At 50.0% G+C, this 14,050-nt stretch overlaps 6 protein-coding genes across 6 annotated transcripts; 3 read left to right on the forward strand and 3 right to left on the reverse strand.

Moving 5' to 3' along the window:
- Nucleotides 1-610: 610 nt before the first annotated feature.
- Nucleotides 611-2,222, reverse strand: K444DRAFT_516077 (CRAL/TRIO domain-containing protein; the record flags this gene model as incomplete). The annotated part of the gene is made up of 4 exons (XM_024873650.1): nucleotides 611-1,155; nucleotides 1,204-1,303; nucleotides 1,350-1,391; nucleotides 1,437-2,222. 4 exons carry the CDS (start codon nucleotides 2,220-2,222, stop codon nucleotides 611-613), a joined length of 1,473 nt encoding a protein of 490 aa, XP_024744239.1.
- An 817-nt stretch (nucleotides 2,223-3,039) lies between these two features.
- K444DRAFT_606272 (uncharacterized protein) lies at nucleotides 3,040-4,381 on the forward strand. Its single transcript, XM_024878952.1, has 5 exons — nucleotides 3,040-3,544; nucleotides 3,596-3,647; nucleotides 3,695-3,752; nucleotides 3,803-4,242; nucleotides 4,292-4,381. The coding sequence occupies exons 1-4, from the start codon at nucleotides 3,101-3,103 to the stop codon at nucleotides 4,008-4,010; spliced, it is 762 nt and encodes a 253-aa protein (XP_024744240.1). The 5' UTR covers nucleotides 3,040-3,100; the 3' UTR covers nucleotides 4,011-4,242; nucleotides 4,292-4,381.
- On the reverse strand, nucleotides 3,817-4,821 carry K444DRAFT_13412 (uncharacterized protein). Its single transcript, XM_024870482.1, has 3 exons — nucleotides 4,672-4,821; nucleotides 4,290-4,622; nucleotides 3,817-4,240 (listed from the first exon to the last, which is right to left on the reverse strand). The coding sequence occupies exons 2-3, from the start codon at nucleotides 4,493-4,495 to the stop codon at nucleotides 4,081-4,083; spliced, it is 366 nt and encodes a 121-aa protein (XP_024744241.1). The 5' UTR covers nucleotides 4,496-4,622; nucleotides 4,672-4,821; the 3' UTR covers nucleotides 3,817-4,080.
- Nucleotides 4,822-5,098: 277 nt separating this feature from the next.
- Nucleotides 5,099-10,381, forward strand: K444DRAFT_515376 (aconitate hydratase; the record flags this gene model as incomplete). Its single annotated transcript, XM_024873592.1, has 10 exons — nucleotides 5,099-5,722; nucleotides 5,777-5,903; nucleotides 5,958-6,026; nucleotides 6,706-6,751; nucleotides 6,801-6,832; nucleotides 6,861-7,024; nucleotides 7,052-7,325; nucleotides 7,376-7,435; nucleotides 7,496-7,513; nucleotides 9,396-10,381. 10 exons carry the CDS (start codon nucleotides 5,099-5,101, stop codon nucleotides 10,379-10,381), a joined length of 2,400 nt encoding a protein of 799 aa, XP_024744242.1.
- A 483-nt stretch (nucleotides 10,382-10,864) lies between these two features.
- Nucleotides 10,865-12,434, reverse strand: K444DRAFT_606277 (putative NADH-ubiquinone oxidoreductase 40 kDa subunit mitochondrial precursor). The gene is made up of 6 exons (XM_024878953.1): nucleotides 12,213-12,434; nucleotides 12,143-12,156; nucleotides 12,027-12,089; nucleotides 11,643-11,971; nucleotides 11,095-11,589; nucleotides 10,865-11,042 (listed from the first exon to the last, which is right to left on the reverse strand). Exons 1-6 carry the CDS (start codon nucleotides 12,353-12,355, stop codon nucleotides 10,944-10,946), a joined length of 1,143 nt encoding a protein of 380 aa, XP_024744243.1. The 5' UTR covers nucleotides 12,356-12,434; the 3' UTR covers nucleotides 10,865-10,943.
- A 165-nt stretch (nucleotides 12,435-12,599) lies between these two features.
- Nucleotides 12,600-14,035, forward strand: K444DRAFT_658415 (PCI-domain-containing protein). Its single transcript, XM_024886253.1, has 3 exons — nucleotides 12,600-12,905; nucleotides 12,956-13,191; nucleotides 13,238-14,035. Exons 1-3 carry the CDS (start codon nucleotides 12,638-12,640, stop codon nucleotides 13,874-13,876), a joined length of 1,143 nt encoding a protein of 380 aa, XP_024744244.1. The 5' UTR covers nucleotides 12,600-12,637; the 3' UTR covers nucleotides 13,877-14,035.
- The last annotated feature ends 15 nt before the right edge of the window (nucleotides 14,036-14,050 follow it).

The following is a 14,050-nucleotide window of genomic DNA, read 5'->3' on the forward strand; positions in this document are numbered from 1 at the left end:
TTGCCTCATGATGGAACCTGGGACTTTTGGACCGTAGGTAGAACCCGCCGAGGATGTTAGGATAGGTATTTGCTGATGAAGTACATATCGAAACGTTGAAAGGAGAAAACACGAAGCTGAAAGAGAAGGAGCAGACTTTGACGATTAGCCTAAATAAGGTAGAAACCCGAATCGGGGCCATGGAAGAGGAGAGGCGAGCGTAGGTCACGGACAAAGATATGCAACTGGAGACGGCGGCCAAGGAGGCTAGATAGAAGTTTATTCGGGCTGCGGGAAGTTCTAAAGCGAAGCTGCAATTTTCCAAGAGTTCTGGTACATTGAGAAAGTCCTCAAAGTAAGAGTTTCCTAAGCACTGAAGAAGCAAGCTTATCGAGGAATGGAGAGAAGTTGGAGGACATATTTCAAACCAAAAGGGTTGCGATGTCTTGTATGCCTCAACCTGACTCTACCTCTCCAGATGCAGCATCTATCCAGCCATTTCGAACTCCAAGTCCATCCATCCTATATACACCCTTTTATTTTACAAGATTCCACCTCATTTCCAATCCATCCCATCCCATCCCATCCCATCCATCTCTCGTCAACCATGCTCATTAAATCCACCCACCGTCTAATCAAGATCCGCTTCCGAAGTCTCAACATTTGTCCCATTTGTCGTAGCAACTGGAGGTGAGATTTCCTCGGCACCAGCAGGGACTGTTTCAGTTACGGTTGCCTTCTCCTCCTTAGGAGGATAGAACTGGACTCTCCCACCAGGGTTAATCATGCCCACGCGGTCATAATAACTCCTGGCCCTAATATATGGATCCAAGCCCCAATAATCGACCTTAAGTTTCGACGCTATCTCGTTTCTGCTCTTCTTCACAGCTTCTACATCCCCGGTGCGGTGAATCCACTCTAACGTTGCTTTCTCGTACTCGTTTACGATTTCTTCTCGTGCTAAGAGGAGCTTGTCTCGGGTTGCGGTGTCTTTCATGGTGTCGTTCTCGCCGGGGACGGGTTCGATGTATTGGTAGGTCCAGTCTTCGGCCCCGCCTAGCTCGTGAATGATTTGGGGCTTGGGGACGTAGGCTTCCATTTCTTCGACGTTGTTGGTGAAGTGTACTTTGCTTGCTACTACGGGGTCGAGCCAGCCTTTGATGATTTTCCAGATTCCTGGGTATTGTTAGGGATTGCTAGATATTAGGGGGTAGGGAATTTTACCTTGGAAAACCCAGGGTGCTTTGTGGACTAGGACAACGCCCAAGGATTCGGGGTAGTTGGCTTCAAAGCATTTTATCATGAATTTCACAGGGGCGTAATCCTAGCATTGTTAGCTTTTACTTCAAACAAAAGGAGGCGAGATTAACCATATTGGCCAATGAGAATCCAGTCATATCGAAAACAACGCACTGTCATATTAGCCGAGGTCTTTTAAAGGGGGAAACAAAACTTACAGCAGTGTCCACAGGAGGCTGTAAAACCATACGAGCAGATTCTATCACAAAGACCGTATATCTTTCGAGACTCTCCTCACTCTGCTCTCCTTGTTTATGCAGTCTGACTCTCACAAAGCACATCGGTCTCCCATTCTTATCCACACCATGCAAGAAACTCTTCCCAAGTCGCATTTGAGCAAGAAAGTCCTCTCCTAACCTCCTCTTCGAGTGATCGCTCCCATTAGCAGCCTCTAATGAGGATAACTCGCCATTTTTCATTATATCATCGTCCACATGAACATCTGCAGATCTCCATCTCATCGTTGAAACCATCATTACTAAAGCCTTCTCAACGTCCCATTTTCTTGCTCTCAAGAATCTTAGAAGCAATGCATCCGGATGATCATGCTTCACCATGCTCCAGAAGGTCGCTCTCAATGTTTCTGGAGTCAGACTCGCCAAGGCTTCATGGAATTCTTTCGTCTGCCCGTACTTATCATCCGAATCTGCGACTACCGAATGTGGGCTTGATTCTGTAGAGGTAACCGAATCCGTATCATCGTCCTTGTTTTTTGACCTAAACAGAGACATTCTCTTCTTCTTCTTCTCCTTCTCTGGCTTCTTCGACGTAGCGGTATCAGCTCTTGCTCTGCCATTGCCGATTTCTGCGAGCCCATTCCCATTCACTTCCTTCGGATCCAACATCCCAAAGACTTGAAGTGTAGCAATCCAGAATTCCCTCAATTTCTCCTCTTGTTCCGGCGTCAGTGTGCCTGGTCGACCCGGAAGAGCTTCTCCCGTCATATTGCTGATATCCTGCTCGATTTCCTCTAGTATTTCAGCGGTTGTATGTTGGTGCTCGACGGCGCCGGGTGATACGGAATAGAGGATTGCGACCGCGCAGGCAATAACGACTGCAGTCCAAGATCCAACACTGCTTCGCAAGAGCTGTGGTGTGAGAATTGGCGGTTTATAAGGACCTTGATTTGAAAGCTGGGGGCGTTTCGAAATGTAGGGCTGCTTATTACTCGGACTTCGAGGAACGCCGATCTGGGAAATTGGTCTTGCGCCGGAGCGGGGGAACGACGAACACAGATTTGAAGCGTACGGAGCTCGCAAGATAGGTATTCGCAACGTGGAGGGCGTGAAGTGAGGAGGTGTACTTAGGGAAAAGGAGGATGTTGGATAGACTTCGTGGATTCGGTGGCTGGTATTTCCGAGCCGGCGCAGTGAAGTGGTGTTTAGATTGGAGGGAAGATGGATATATTTGGATCTGGACTCAAGAACTTGCGCGGCTCTTGATGTTTTCATGGAAACAGAGAGTCGAGGAGAGTAGGCAAGGGGACGACTCGCGGTGTTGATGGCGCAGCAATCTCTCAACACGGATTTTCAATGTCGGATTCGGGGCAGACGAGGACCCCTTCTGCAGGATGACGAGAAGAGCATGAATAATCCTGGTCACTCTTGCTGGCAGTGTTTGCATCTGACTCTTTGCGAGCAGTCATCAATTAAATCCGGACGAGCCGCAAGCCTTTCTTGCGCCTTCTTCCCCGTGCTATCTTCATAAAGTCGTCATCATATCTGGGGGCTTTTTTGTGCTGGCACAACCCGAATGACAGGCACACGATGAAAATGGCGGGGCTTGATAAACTTAAATCCGGTTGACAGGGGGCTATTCTTCAATGGACCTCGCGTCGCGTGGGAAAAGAGCCGCTGAAGATTCATATCAACAAACCACCTTCGCAAACCAACCAGCACATTCTTCGGGCAAGGACCAGAACATTGACTTGCAAATGTCTTCCTCTACCACCCCCCAAGCTGGAAGCAGCACAAAACGATCTGGTTCTGGTAGTCGCAGACCCCTCTCGCGCCCAACAACACCCCTGCGACCCTCGTCGAGATCTTCTCTGCGCGAGTCCGGGAAAGCAAGCATTGGTGGCGCAACAGATGCTCCTCTCGAGGCCTTTGAGCCTGCATTTGCAGAGTTGTCGGATTCGATGGCAGACTTGGAGGCCAATTTTATGCATCTCCAGTTGATGCAAGAGAGTTTGTCTAGGTTTAGTGAGAACTTTGCCAGTTTTCTGTATGGCTTGAATATGAACGCATTTTGCGTGGATTTTCCCGAGGTCAGTTGAAATGGATATACTAGTATTTCATAGCATTGATTGGACTATCAGGCTCCTATTCCAGATTCATTTCGTAGAGCTCGAGAGCAAGAGGACCAACTTGGTGAGTCTTGTATTTCCCACTTCATACCCACCGCTGACCCCTCCAAGGCCATTCAACAAATTCAGATAGATTTCACGGTGAAATTGATGGGGAAACAACATTCTTGTGATCCAATTCAATCCCCTTCAGTTGGACTATAGCTTATGATTTTTCAGGACAACTGATACATCCTTCGTCGAAAATCCTCCCACATCTTCGAAGTCAGCACCCAAATTTGCAACTCCTGCTCCAGCTTCTCGGATAGCGGGCGCTGGACGAGGGGCTGCGGGACCGGTAGGGAGAGGAGGGGCAGCTCGCGGAGGTCTTCGAGGGACTCGTGGTAGTGGTCTTGCAAGAGCTGCGAAAGGTCGTGGTGCGAAGTAGATGATACCCCAATATGATTCATGCCTCACGTCCACTGCCACAAAGCGTTGTGTGTTTGGCATCGAGTACTTCATGTCGCCACTTCCTCCATTAGTCCAGAGTTCTCCATATCCACTTCCACATCCTTGGTGTTTTCCTTCGCAGCCTGCCGAGGTCCGTTATCCGTCCGCAATCCAACAGCTGCTTCAGCTTCCTTCTGGGTATACGGTTCGTCCTTCAGTGCCTTAACTCTGTGAAACGTCAGTACTGCCAATCGTCCTGGCAGCTGTACCTCGTTACCTTCTCTTATGCGTGCTCCCCTTGCGGTGCGTGACCAAGCTGTGCTCGCTCTCGAACCATTTTGCGCACTCCACACAATAAAATTGCCCGAGGCCCGGAAGATCCTCTGCTGCCTTGGTGCTCTTGTGCTGTTCGAGATGCTTAGGCGAACGAAGATCCTCTGATATCTGGTCCAGGTCTCTGAAAGGGCGTGTATCAGTCTTCATGCCCCTCTGTAGGAAGTAAGCACCGGGGTATACCTCAGCCGCCTCCTGGTCTTCGTTCTCGTGGACTTCTGTGGGATGCCCATTGTGAATCTTTCTTCTCGTTCAGCGGTCCCTTGAGTGATAAAATCTAGACGCTGTCAGACTGGTTTCGGACGAGTGGCTGGAGGTCTGGAGACCTTAAGAAAAATTAAGCGGGAAGTACCCTGGTTTGTTTTTTTGCGGTATTATTTCACCTTCACGGTTAGTCGGCTCTTCGCTGGGACAACCTAGTCTCCATTCTGCCTCATTATTCCGGGCTTGACCGAGTCAAAGACAAGGGAGTTGACCGGCTGGCAAATAATCCTAAAAGAGCAGATTTGAAAAGTCTGCAGGCCAACTTTCTGCACACACAATTGGCTGTACTCTGGTTCTAGCTTGATGTCATCTCGTCAAACCCTGGCCGTCGAGCGTGGAGGGGAGCAGCGCGGCCAACCCCCAATCACAGGCAAGCCATTACTGGCCCCGCCTAACCGAAGCCGAGAGCTGCCGTCGTTATCTTGAGCTTCTTCTCCGACTCGTTTTCACATTCTTTCAAACAACAACCTAACCCTCCGCTCCGCAACCATGCTATCCACGAGAAAGTTGGTTCTGGGCTTGGCCCAAAAACGAGGCCTTGCCCAGCTGGGCATTCGGAGAATGGCCACGGTCAGCGATTCTCCTCTGGACAAGAAGGTCCGCCAGAACAACCAGGAGGACGGCAACTTCATCAATTACAAGAAGATGTCCGAGAATCTCGCCATTGTTCGGTCACGCCTTAATCGCCCTCTTACCTATGCTGAGAAGATCCTCTACTCTCATCTTGACGACCCTCACGGCCAGGAGATCGAACGCGGAGTGTCATACCTCAAGCTTCGACCTGATCGCGTTGCATGCCAGGATGCGACCGCTCAAATGGCAATTCTTCAATTCATGTCTGCAGGCATGCCATCGGTCGCCAATCCTACGACCGTCCACTGTGACCATCTGATCGAGGCACAAGTTGGTGGTCCAAAGGATCTTGCCCGCGCGGTATCGATCAACAAGGAGGTCTACGATTTCCTCGCTACATCTTGCGCCAAGTACAACATTGGTTTCTGGGGGCCTGGCTCCGGCATCATTCATCAAATTCTTCTGGAAAACTACGCTTTCCCCGGTGGTCTCTTGATCGGTACCGACTCGCACACTCCCAATGCTGGTGGTCTCGGAATGGTGAGTGTTCTCCAGGCTACTTTCTCTACTTTACTGACCCGAGTTCTCCCACAGTGTGCCATTGGTGTTGGTGGAGCTGATGCGGTGGATGTTATGGCCAACCTTCCTTGGGAATTGAAGGCACCAAAGGTCATTGGTGTCAAGCTCACTGGTGAGATGTCTGGCTGGACCTCAGCAAAGGGTATGTAGTTTCTTTTGCAGAGCTTTTCATGAACTGGTCACTAACTTGAATTAGACATCATCCTTAAGGTTGCGGGCATCCTTACTGTCAAGGGTGGAACTGGTGCTATTGTTGAATACTTCGGTAAGCATTATTTTCATCTACCGTCTCCTTTTTCCTTCGTAGAATGCACCCCCGTGAGATGCTCCTTTGTAGAATGTATCTGCCTCAACACGGCATCTGAGCCGCAGTTACGTCGTTTCTTCCCAGGTACCACATGGAGCAGCTCCATCCCTGGTCAGGCCCTTCCTCTCGGCTTGCAGACGCTTCGAACTATCTACACGAGCTTTGGAAGATGGGGCCACCTTCTTTCCTCTCGCTCTTCATCTTCATCACCTCAACAACTCTACTGGTCTGCTGCACCCTCAACTCTGTCTGCTGTCTTCTGCGGCTGTGATCCCTCTCTTTTCAGGTATGTCAACTCCAGATCTACAATGGCTCATGTGCTGATGTCGATGGCAGGTCTCTGCAGAGCTCTCAGACATGTCTGAACCCACAGCGGACTTAGTGTACCGATTGCCACGGCACATCTACTTGCATTTCAAAAGTACTTCCAGCAGAGCTGCTTTATACCTGTCTCGACTCGAGCACATCTGCGGCATTCTTACTCAGACCTGTCTGAACTTGGAGCACATCAACGGCATTCAAACTGGTCCAGGCCTACAGCAGTTTTCGAGGACCTCAGCCGCGCATCACTAACATGTCTTCACGTTTCATTGCAACATTCTCAGAGTTATTTATCACTAACACATTCCAAACTCAGGCGAAGGCACTAACTCCTTGAGCTCGACGGGTATGGGCACCATCTGGTAAGAACCCTCCAACTGCATGAAAGTTCACAGCACTAACAAGTAACAGCAACATGGGCGCTGAGATAGGCGCAACCGAAAGTCCCCTTTCAATTCCATAACTTCACAGTCATGCTAATCTGCGTACAGACTTCTCTGTTCCCCTTCAACGATCGCATGTACGACTATCTTGCGGCAACCAAGCGCTCGGAAATCGGAGATTTCGCTCGTGTCTTCGCCAAAGAGCTGCAGCCTGATGAAAATGCTGAGGCAAGGCTTCTCTTTTATCAAATTGTGCCCAAATGCTAACCTGCCGTTCAGTACGACCAGATCATCGAGCTCAACCTTTCGGAACTCGAGCCACATATCAACGGTCCTTTCACCCCGGATCTTGCTACACCTATCTCCAAATTCTCCGAGGCTGTCAAGGCCAACAACTGGCCCGAGGAGCTCAAGGTCGGTCTGATCGGTTCTTGCACAAACTCCTCTTATGAGGACATGTCTCGTGCCGCGTCTATTGCACGTGATGCTCTCGATCACGGTATTAAGGCCAAGTCTCTCTTCACTGTCACACCTGGTTCCGAACAAATTCGAGGTATGTACCGAAAATCTACCTGCATGAAGCAAATGCTGACTTCTAAAAAGCCACCATCGAACGAGACGGTCAACTCGCAACTCTCGAGGAGTTTGGTGGCATGATTCTAGGTTTTGATCCCCTTCTCTGAGTACTAAAGAAGTATGCTAACTACGAGTGCTTGGGAACAGCCAACGCTTGTGGGCCATGTAAGTAGCTAATTTTCATTTACTGCCAAACCGGAAGGAGACTACCTTTGGACGTGGTTGCTCTCTGGATGGACCTGCCCTTGGATGTAGCTGCCCTCTGGATGGATCTGAGCTCTCCGTGCACACGTGCACCTGAGCTCTACGAAGAGCTGCCTTCTGGATGGCGATGATCTCTGGATGGATCCGAGCTCTGTGTGTATCGGTTGCACCGATTTCTGCAGAGAGCTGCCCTCTCGGCGTCGCTGCTCTCTGGATATCGCTGCTCCCTCGATGGACCTTCCTCTGGATGGATCCGAGCTAGCATGCACCGCTGCACCTGCCTCTGGATGGACTTCCCTCCAAAAGTACTTTCCAACTTGCTCTCTCCGACTCTCTCTCTTCTCGACCTTTCAACTGCTTCAGTCCCTCTTTTACCCTCCAGAGCTCACCAATCGGACGTTGTCGATTCATACATCCTCGTGTCAGACGTAAGTAAACTCCATAGCAACATGGGAACCAATGGCTTACACCTCTCTAGGGTTGTCTAGTGCACTGGTGTAAGCTTCACTGTCCGCTGTCTAGAACGTTCTGAGGCTCTCGTGCAAGCTTCTCTGTCCGCTACCCAGAACATTCTGGTGAACGGTGCAAGATGGCCTTCGATGCGGCCGATATCCTCTCGCTGGTCTTACTGATGACCTGGAACTGCCTCATCTCCACGTCTGCCAACCGGAAGCATTCCATATTTGCCCAAGTCATTACAAGCGAGATCATCTTGACGGAAATCGCCTCTACCATTTCTCTGGTCTTTGCGCCCGGTATCTTTGACATTCTCAAAGCTGCTACACCGCCTCCTGTCACCTTCTTCAAGAGCTTGCCTACCAACGCGGTCAAGAAATGGGCTATCTACCTGTCGGTCCTTGAAAAACCAGGCTCTAAGCCCAAGATCTACATCGGGTCGGGAACCAACAGCTTGTATGGCGTCTCCAAGCGGCTCAGGGACTACGACATCCACCACGAATTGCCTCTGTACGTTGAGAAGGCTTTAGACGACGGGTACGCCATAGTCCATCGAGGGCTGCTCTGTTGGACATCAATTCCGTCTCCCGCCTTGCAGCCTAAGATCCGTGTGTTGTTCATCGCTCTCGAGGCTACATTGTCCTATGCTTTCTGGGCGATGAGAGCCTCCAAGTACGCCTATTTGACCCACATTTGTCCTTGGGCCCAGAGTGCTCTGGAATACGAGGGACTCTGCTCGCACTGCGCCTTGATTGAAAACGTCGTCGGAGATCATAATCTTACCCCTGAGCAGCTGGAAGCTCAAGCTGCTCGAAACAAGGAAAACGCTGCCATCAGAATGCACAATTACCACAAAGATCAGCTTGAAAACAATGCTGAAGCATATCGTGAGCATGGGGCACAACGTATGGCAAGATACGTCGAGAAGCACCCAGATAGAGTCACGAAATCCAGAAAGAAATGCAAGACTAAGGCTCGGGAGGAGAAGAGATACTATTGCGCGGTTTGCGATCTTGCTTGCACAAAGCCGTCCGAATTGACTAGGCACAACAAGTCAAAGTCTCACATCCTCAAAACCAATGCCGCCGCCCAGCGCTCGAGCTCTAAGCTCAGCTGAGGGCACACCATCATCACCCGTGGAACTTTTTGGACTGGTGTATTCTTACCATCACTCCGAGCTCTCAGCAGGGGGCAAAGCATCGTCACGCCAGGAGTCTTTTGGACTGGACGTGGAAAAGTACTTTCGCACCAGTGCAGCTACCCTCACGCCTGGACCATTCTGAGCATCTCTACCATCAACGGCCTGGACCATTCTGAAGCATCATCATTCCCGGACTGTTCTGGACCGGACTCGCATTTATTACCATCACTAACACATCACTTTTAGGCATCGGTCAATGGGACCGAAAGGACGTGAAGAAGGGTGAAGCCAACTCGATCGTCTCATCCTACAATCGTAACTTCACTGGACGCAATGATGCTAATCCTGCTACCCATTCTTTCGTTACTTCTCCGGACCTCGTTGTGGCGCTCACGATCGCTGGATCTCTGCACTTCAACCCTCTCACTGACAAGTTGAAGGACAAGGATGGAAACGAGTTTCTCTTGTCCCCACCAACTGGCGATGGTCTTCCATCAAGAGGATACGACCCCGGACAAAATACATACCAAGCCCCACCTAAAGATCGCGCATCTGTCAGCGTCGCCGTCTCGCCCACCAGTGACCGATTGCAACTTCTTGAGCCCTTCGCTGCTTGGGACGGAAAGGACAAGCTTGATCTTCCTATTCTGATCAAGACCAAGGGAAAGACTACCACTGATCACATTTCCATGGCCGGTCCTTGGCTCAAGTACCGTGGTCACTTGGACAACATCTCAAACAACATGTTGATCGGTGCCATCAACGCGGACAACGGCGAGGCCAACAAGATCAAGAATTTCACCACCGGCGAGTACGATGCTGTCCCAGCGACTGCCCGCGACTACAAGAAGAAGGGCATCCCGTGGGTTGTCATTGGAGACTGGAACTACGGTGAGGGATCTTCGCGAGAGCATGCTGCCCTGGAACCAAGACATCTTGGTGGCTTGGCCATCATCACCCGATCTTTCGCCCGTATCCACGAAACAAACTTGAAGAAGCAAGGCATGCTTCCCTTGACCTTCATTGACCCGGCAGACTACGACAAGATCCAGCCATCCGACAAGGTTGATTTGTTGTGCACGGAGTTGGCGGTTGGCAAGCCAATGACATTAGTTGTTCACCCCAAGGATGGAAAGTCGTTTGAGATTAAGTTGGCGCACACTTTCAATGCTCCCCAGATTGAGTGGTTTAAGAACGGAAGTGCCCTTAATACGATGGCAAAGTCAGCGTGAGGCGAGGCGGATGAGAGATTGTACAGGAAAGTTTCCTTTAGTTTGTAAGAGTCCGTTATACACATCTTGCGTTTTAGCCAGACTTGACTTCTAATGCATTTGTGATCTAACGCCGAGAAACTTCTTAATGATCCCTCCTTATGATATGTAAGCTTACAGTATAATTGCAATCATGCCTCGCGCTGGTACAAGAAAAGCGGCACTGAACTTTCAACATCCCAAGTCGAAGTCAGATCTTTATTTGAACCAGAGGGACTCAAAATTTCCGTGTTTCAGAATCTCTGAGACAGCAGAGAGGGATATTTGGAATGTCCTACAACTCGATAGAGCAATTACATAGAAAGTGTCTAAAATGATCCAGCTTGACTTGGGACATTGGCAATTCAATGCCGCTTTTTTATCTACCCTGCGCCTGGGTTAGCTCCACGTTCCGTATCACAATCACCTCTCTCCATCTTGTCCATGAGACAAAAAAAAAAAAATGCTTAGTGATTGATTGACATATGTACAGTAAATTTGCAGCCCCGATTTAGGTACACCTATTCTAGACCGAGATCTCCCTCTACTGGTTGTCAAGGACGTGCAAGTACTTCTTCTCTTCCCTCTTCTCGCGCTCTGTCGCGGGTGGTAGGTCATAGAACGCTGCGCTTCTATACCCTTGCTGTAAAGAAATTAGCCTTTCGACTCAATTTAGAAATGTAAAAGTAGCTCACCAAATAATGAAAGGTCAGGCTGCTCAACTCCGCAGGCTCAATCCCCAAATCCTTGAACGTCTTTGCAGTAGGATCAATCTTCTGATCAATGAACTCCCTCTCCACCTCATCAGCAGTCAAAACCGGCCACCAAAGCGCTTTGTTCAAAAGACCAGCAACAGGCTTCAGGATCGCTTTGGGGAAGTTGATGTGTCTACGATGCTTGATAATTTCGCGGTCTACTAACCCAGCAATCTCGGCTGTAGAGTAATTCTTAGGGCCGTACAGCTCGTAGGTTTGCGAGGCGGTAGTGTCGTCTTGCAGCATTTTCTCGAGGGCTTCACCTACATCGATTGCGTGAACGGGCCAGAAACGCTCTTGCATGTTGTTTGATGTGAAGACGTTCGTGATGCCGGCCAGTTTGTGGAGGAGGCGGTCTTCGAAGCCGAAGAGGGGGGCTGGACGGACGATGGTGGTCTCGGGGAAGATGCTGCGTGCTACGGCTTCTCCTCGTCCCTGGGGTAGTTTTAGCATGCTTGCTAAAAATATGACAAAATTGGGGATCAAACCTTTGTTCTGTAAAATTCGGACGGAGAGTTGACATCCGCATTGTACGAAGAGACGTGAATGAACCGGTCGACGTCGTACTTTGCTACGGCTTCAGCAATTCGCTCCACACCCTCCACATGCACATCCTCGAGATCAAAGTTCTTGGTGGGATATGTTCGGCCAACGAGATTATAAACCACATCTGAGTGTCGAACGCTCTCCTCGAGAGATGGTGTATTTCGGAGGTCATATTCCATGAAAATCACTCGGCCCAGGTCTCCAGAGACTTTCAGATGTCTCTTGGCCATCTCCTCCCGGAAGGGTACAATGACTGTGCATCCTTGCCTTGCTGTACCAATGTCAGCGCAGAGCTCTCCAAATATCATGTTTCCGACGGAACGCACCAAGTCTGTTCACAATATACCGTCCCAAGAACCCAGTTGCACCAAAGACCGTCACGGTGTGTCCTAATAAGCTCAGTCAGTCGGCTGTTGCGCCATGGGAATTGTCCAAGATATACCTCCAAGTGAAGACCTGTAGCACCCACAATTAGAACAAGCTCAATTCACATATTTCCAAGAGTTACTGACCTTCCTCCCTGAGTCCTTATGATTGGTTTTCCAGTCCGGGTAATGGTAATATCTTGGAGGTTCTGTCTGCGAGGGACATTGGTGAGGGTCCTCCTCGCAGTCCGGAGACTGTTCATAGTCGTCGGACCGCAGGATTTCTGCATTTTGACGGTTGCGCCGAACCCAATTGACCGTTGAGCCCGAGATGAGTCGAGAGTCGTGCTCAATATCAATTGAGAGTCCGGATCAGAGGTGTGAGGTCGTCTTTGGCACCCTTGTCAAGCCGAGCTCACTAGCGCGCTGTGCTCCAGGTACAGAATGCCGCGTTGACCAGAAGAGCATCCCAAAAATCAACAACCTCCGCAACGCCTCTACATCTTGACTTCTGAGGTGTGCCAGAGGTCCCCGAACTTTCCCCATACCTCCAAAACCACCCTTCGCCCGTCATGAACGTCGATACGATCCCCGACTTCCTCGCCGAGCAGAGAGATGCTGCCCCTGCTGAACTCCAACACCTCTTCCTCTCCTTCGAAGACTTGTGGGAACGAAAGCTATGGCATCAGTTGACGGACGCCCTGATAGAGTTCTTCAATCATAAAGAGAGCGCTCATCAACGATTACCTTTCTACAAGACCTTCATTCTCACCTTCGCCGACAAGATCAATCAACTTAAGCTTGTTACTTTAGCTTTGAGCGCCGCTTCACAATGCAGAGGTAAAATTTAAAGGTATATTCAGGGGAGCCTGTTACTAATGTATTCGCAGATAGCCAAGAACGCCTGTCTTTCCTGGAAGCTGTGGCAAAGAAAGTCAACAATCCTAACTCACAGGATGCCTATGTTTACGCCACAGTCGCCGTGGCTACTGTTAAGCTGGAGCTGAAGGATTTGGAGGGAGCGAGGAAGGATCTGGATAAGTCGGAGAAGATCTTGGATGGTTTTGACTCAGTTGAGACTATTGTTCACGCGGCTTTCTACCGGGTCAACGCAGAATACTACCAGGTTTGTCACCTCACCAAGGCTGGGGGAACGAAGCTAATACCAACAGTCGAAACTCGAGTTTGCCTCCTATTACCGAAATGCCCTGCTCTACCTCGCCTGTATCGAGCTCAACGATTTGACTCCCGCTGAGCGAAGAAGCCGGGCCTATGATCTCTCAATCGCAGCCTTGGTCTCAGACACAATTTACAACTTCGGAGAGCTCCTCTTACACCCTATTCTCGAGTCTCTAGTCAAAGACGACGCCTGGCTCCGTGATCTTCTCTTTGCGTTCAACCGTGGTGATTTGGCTGCATACGATGTCCTTGCTGGCCACATCTCCTCCAACCCCCTCCTAGCAGAACATCGAGACGGTCTCCGACAAAAGATCTATCTCGCTGCTCTCACCGAAACCGTCTTCCGAAGACCGCCCCATGACCGCGCCATGTCCTTCCGCACTATCGCTGAAGAGACCAAAGTCCGACCCGATGAGATCGAGCACTTGATTATGAAGGCGTTGAGCTTGGGACTGTTGAGAGGAAGCATCGACCAGGTTGATGAAATTGCTCGGATCAACTGGGTACAGCCTAAGGTGTTGGACATGAAGCAGATCGATAATATGCGGACGAGATTGCAGGATTGGGACTCGAGTGTCTTTGAGCTGGGCAACTGGATCGAGAAGACGGGTGGAGATGTTTGGGCCGCGTGATTTGGCATGGCATGGCGTCTAGGCTTGATACGAATGGCTTGGGATGTATTATAGATCTCTGAGAGCGGGAGATACATGGCATTTAAACGTCATGGATGAGACACCTGCGCCGTGGGTAGACCGCTGTGGCCAAAAGAATAAAAATTCAAGATCTCACTAATTTCATTTCCCAAG

The sequence above is a fragment of the Hyaloscypha bicolor genome (assembly GCF_002865645.1).
Source record: "Hyaloscypha bicolor E unplaced genomic scaffold K444scaffold_10, whole genome shotgun sequence".
Taxonomy (NCBI): Eukaryota; Fungi; Ascomycota; class Leotiomycetes; order Helotiales; family Hyaloscyphaceae; genus Hyaloscypha; species Hyaloscypha bicolor.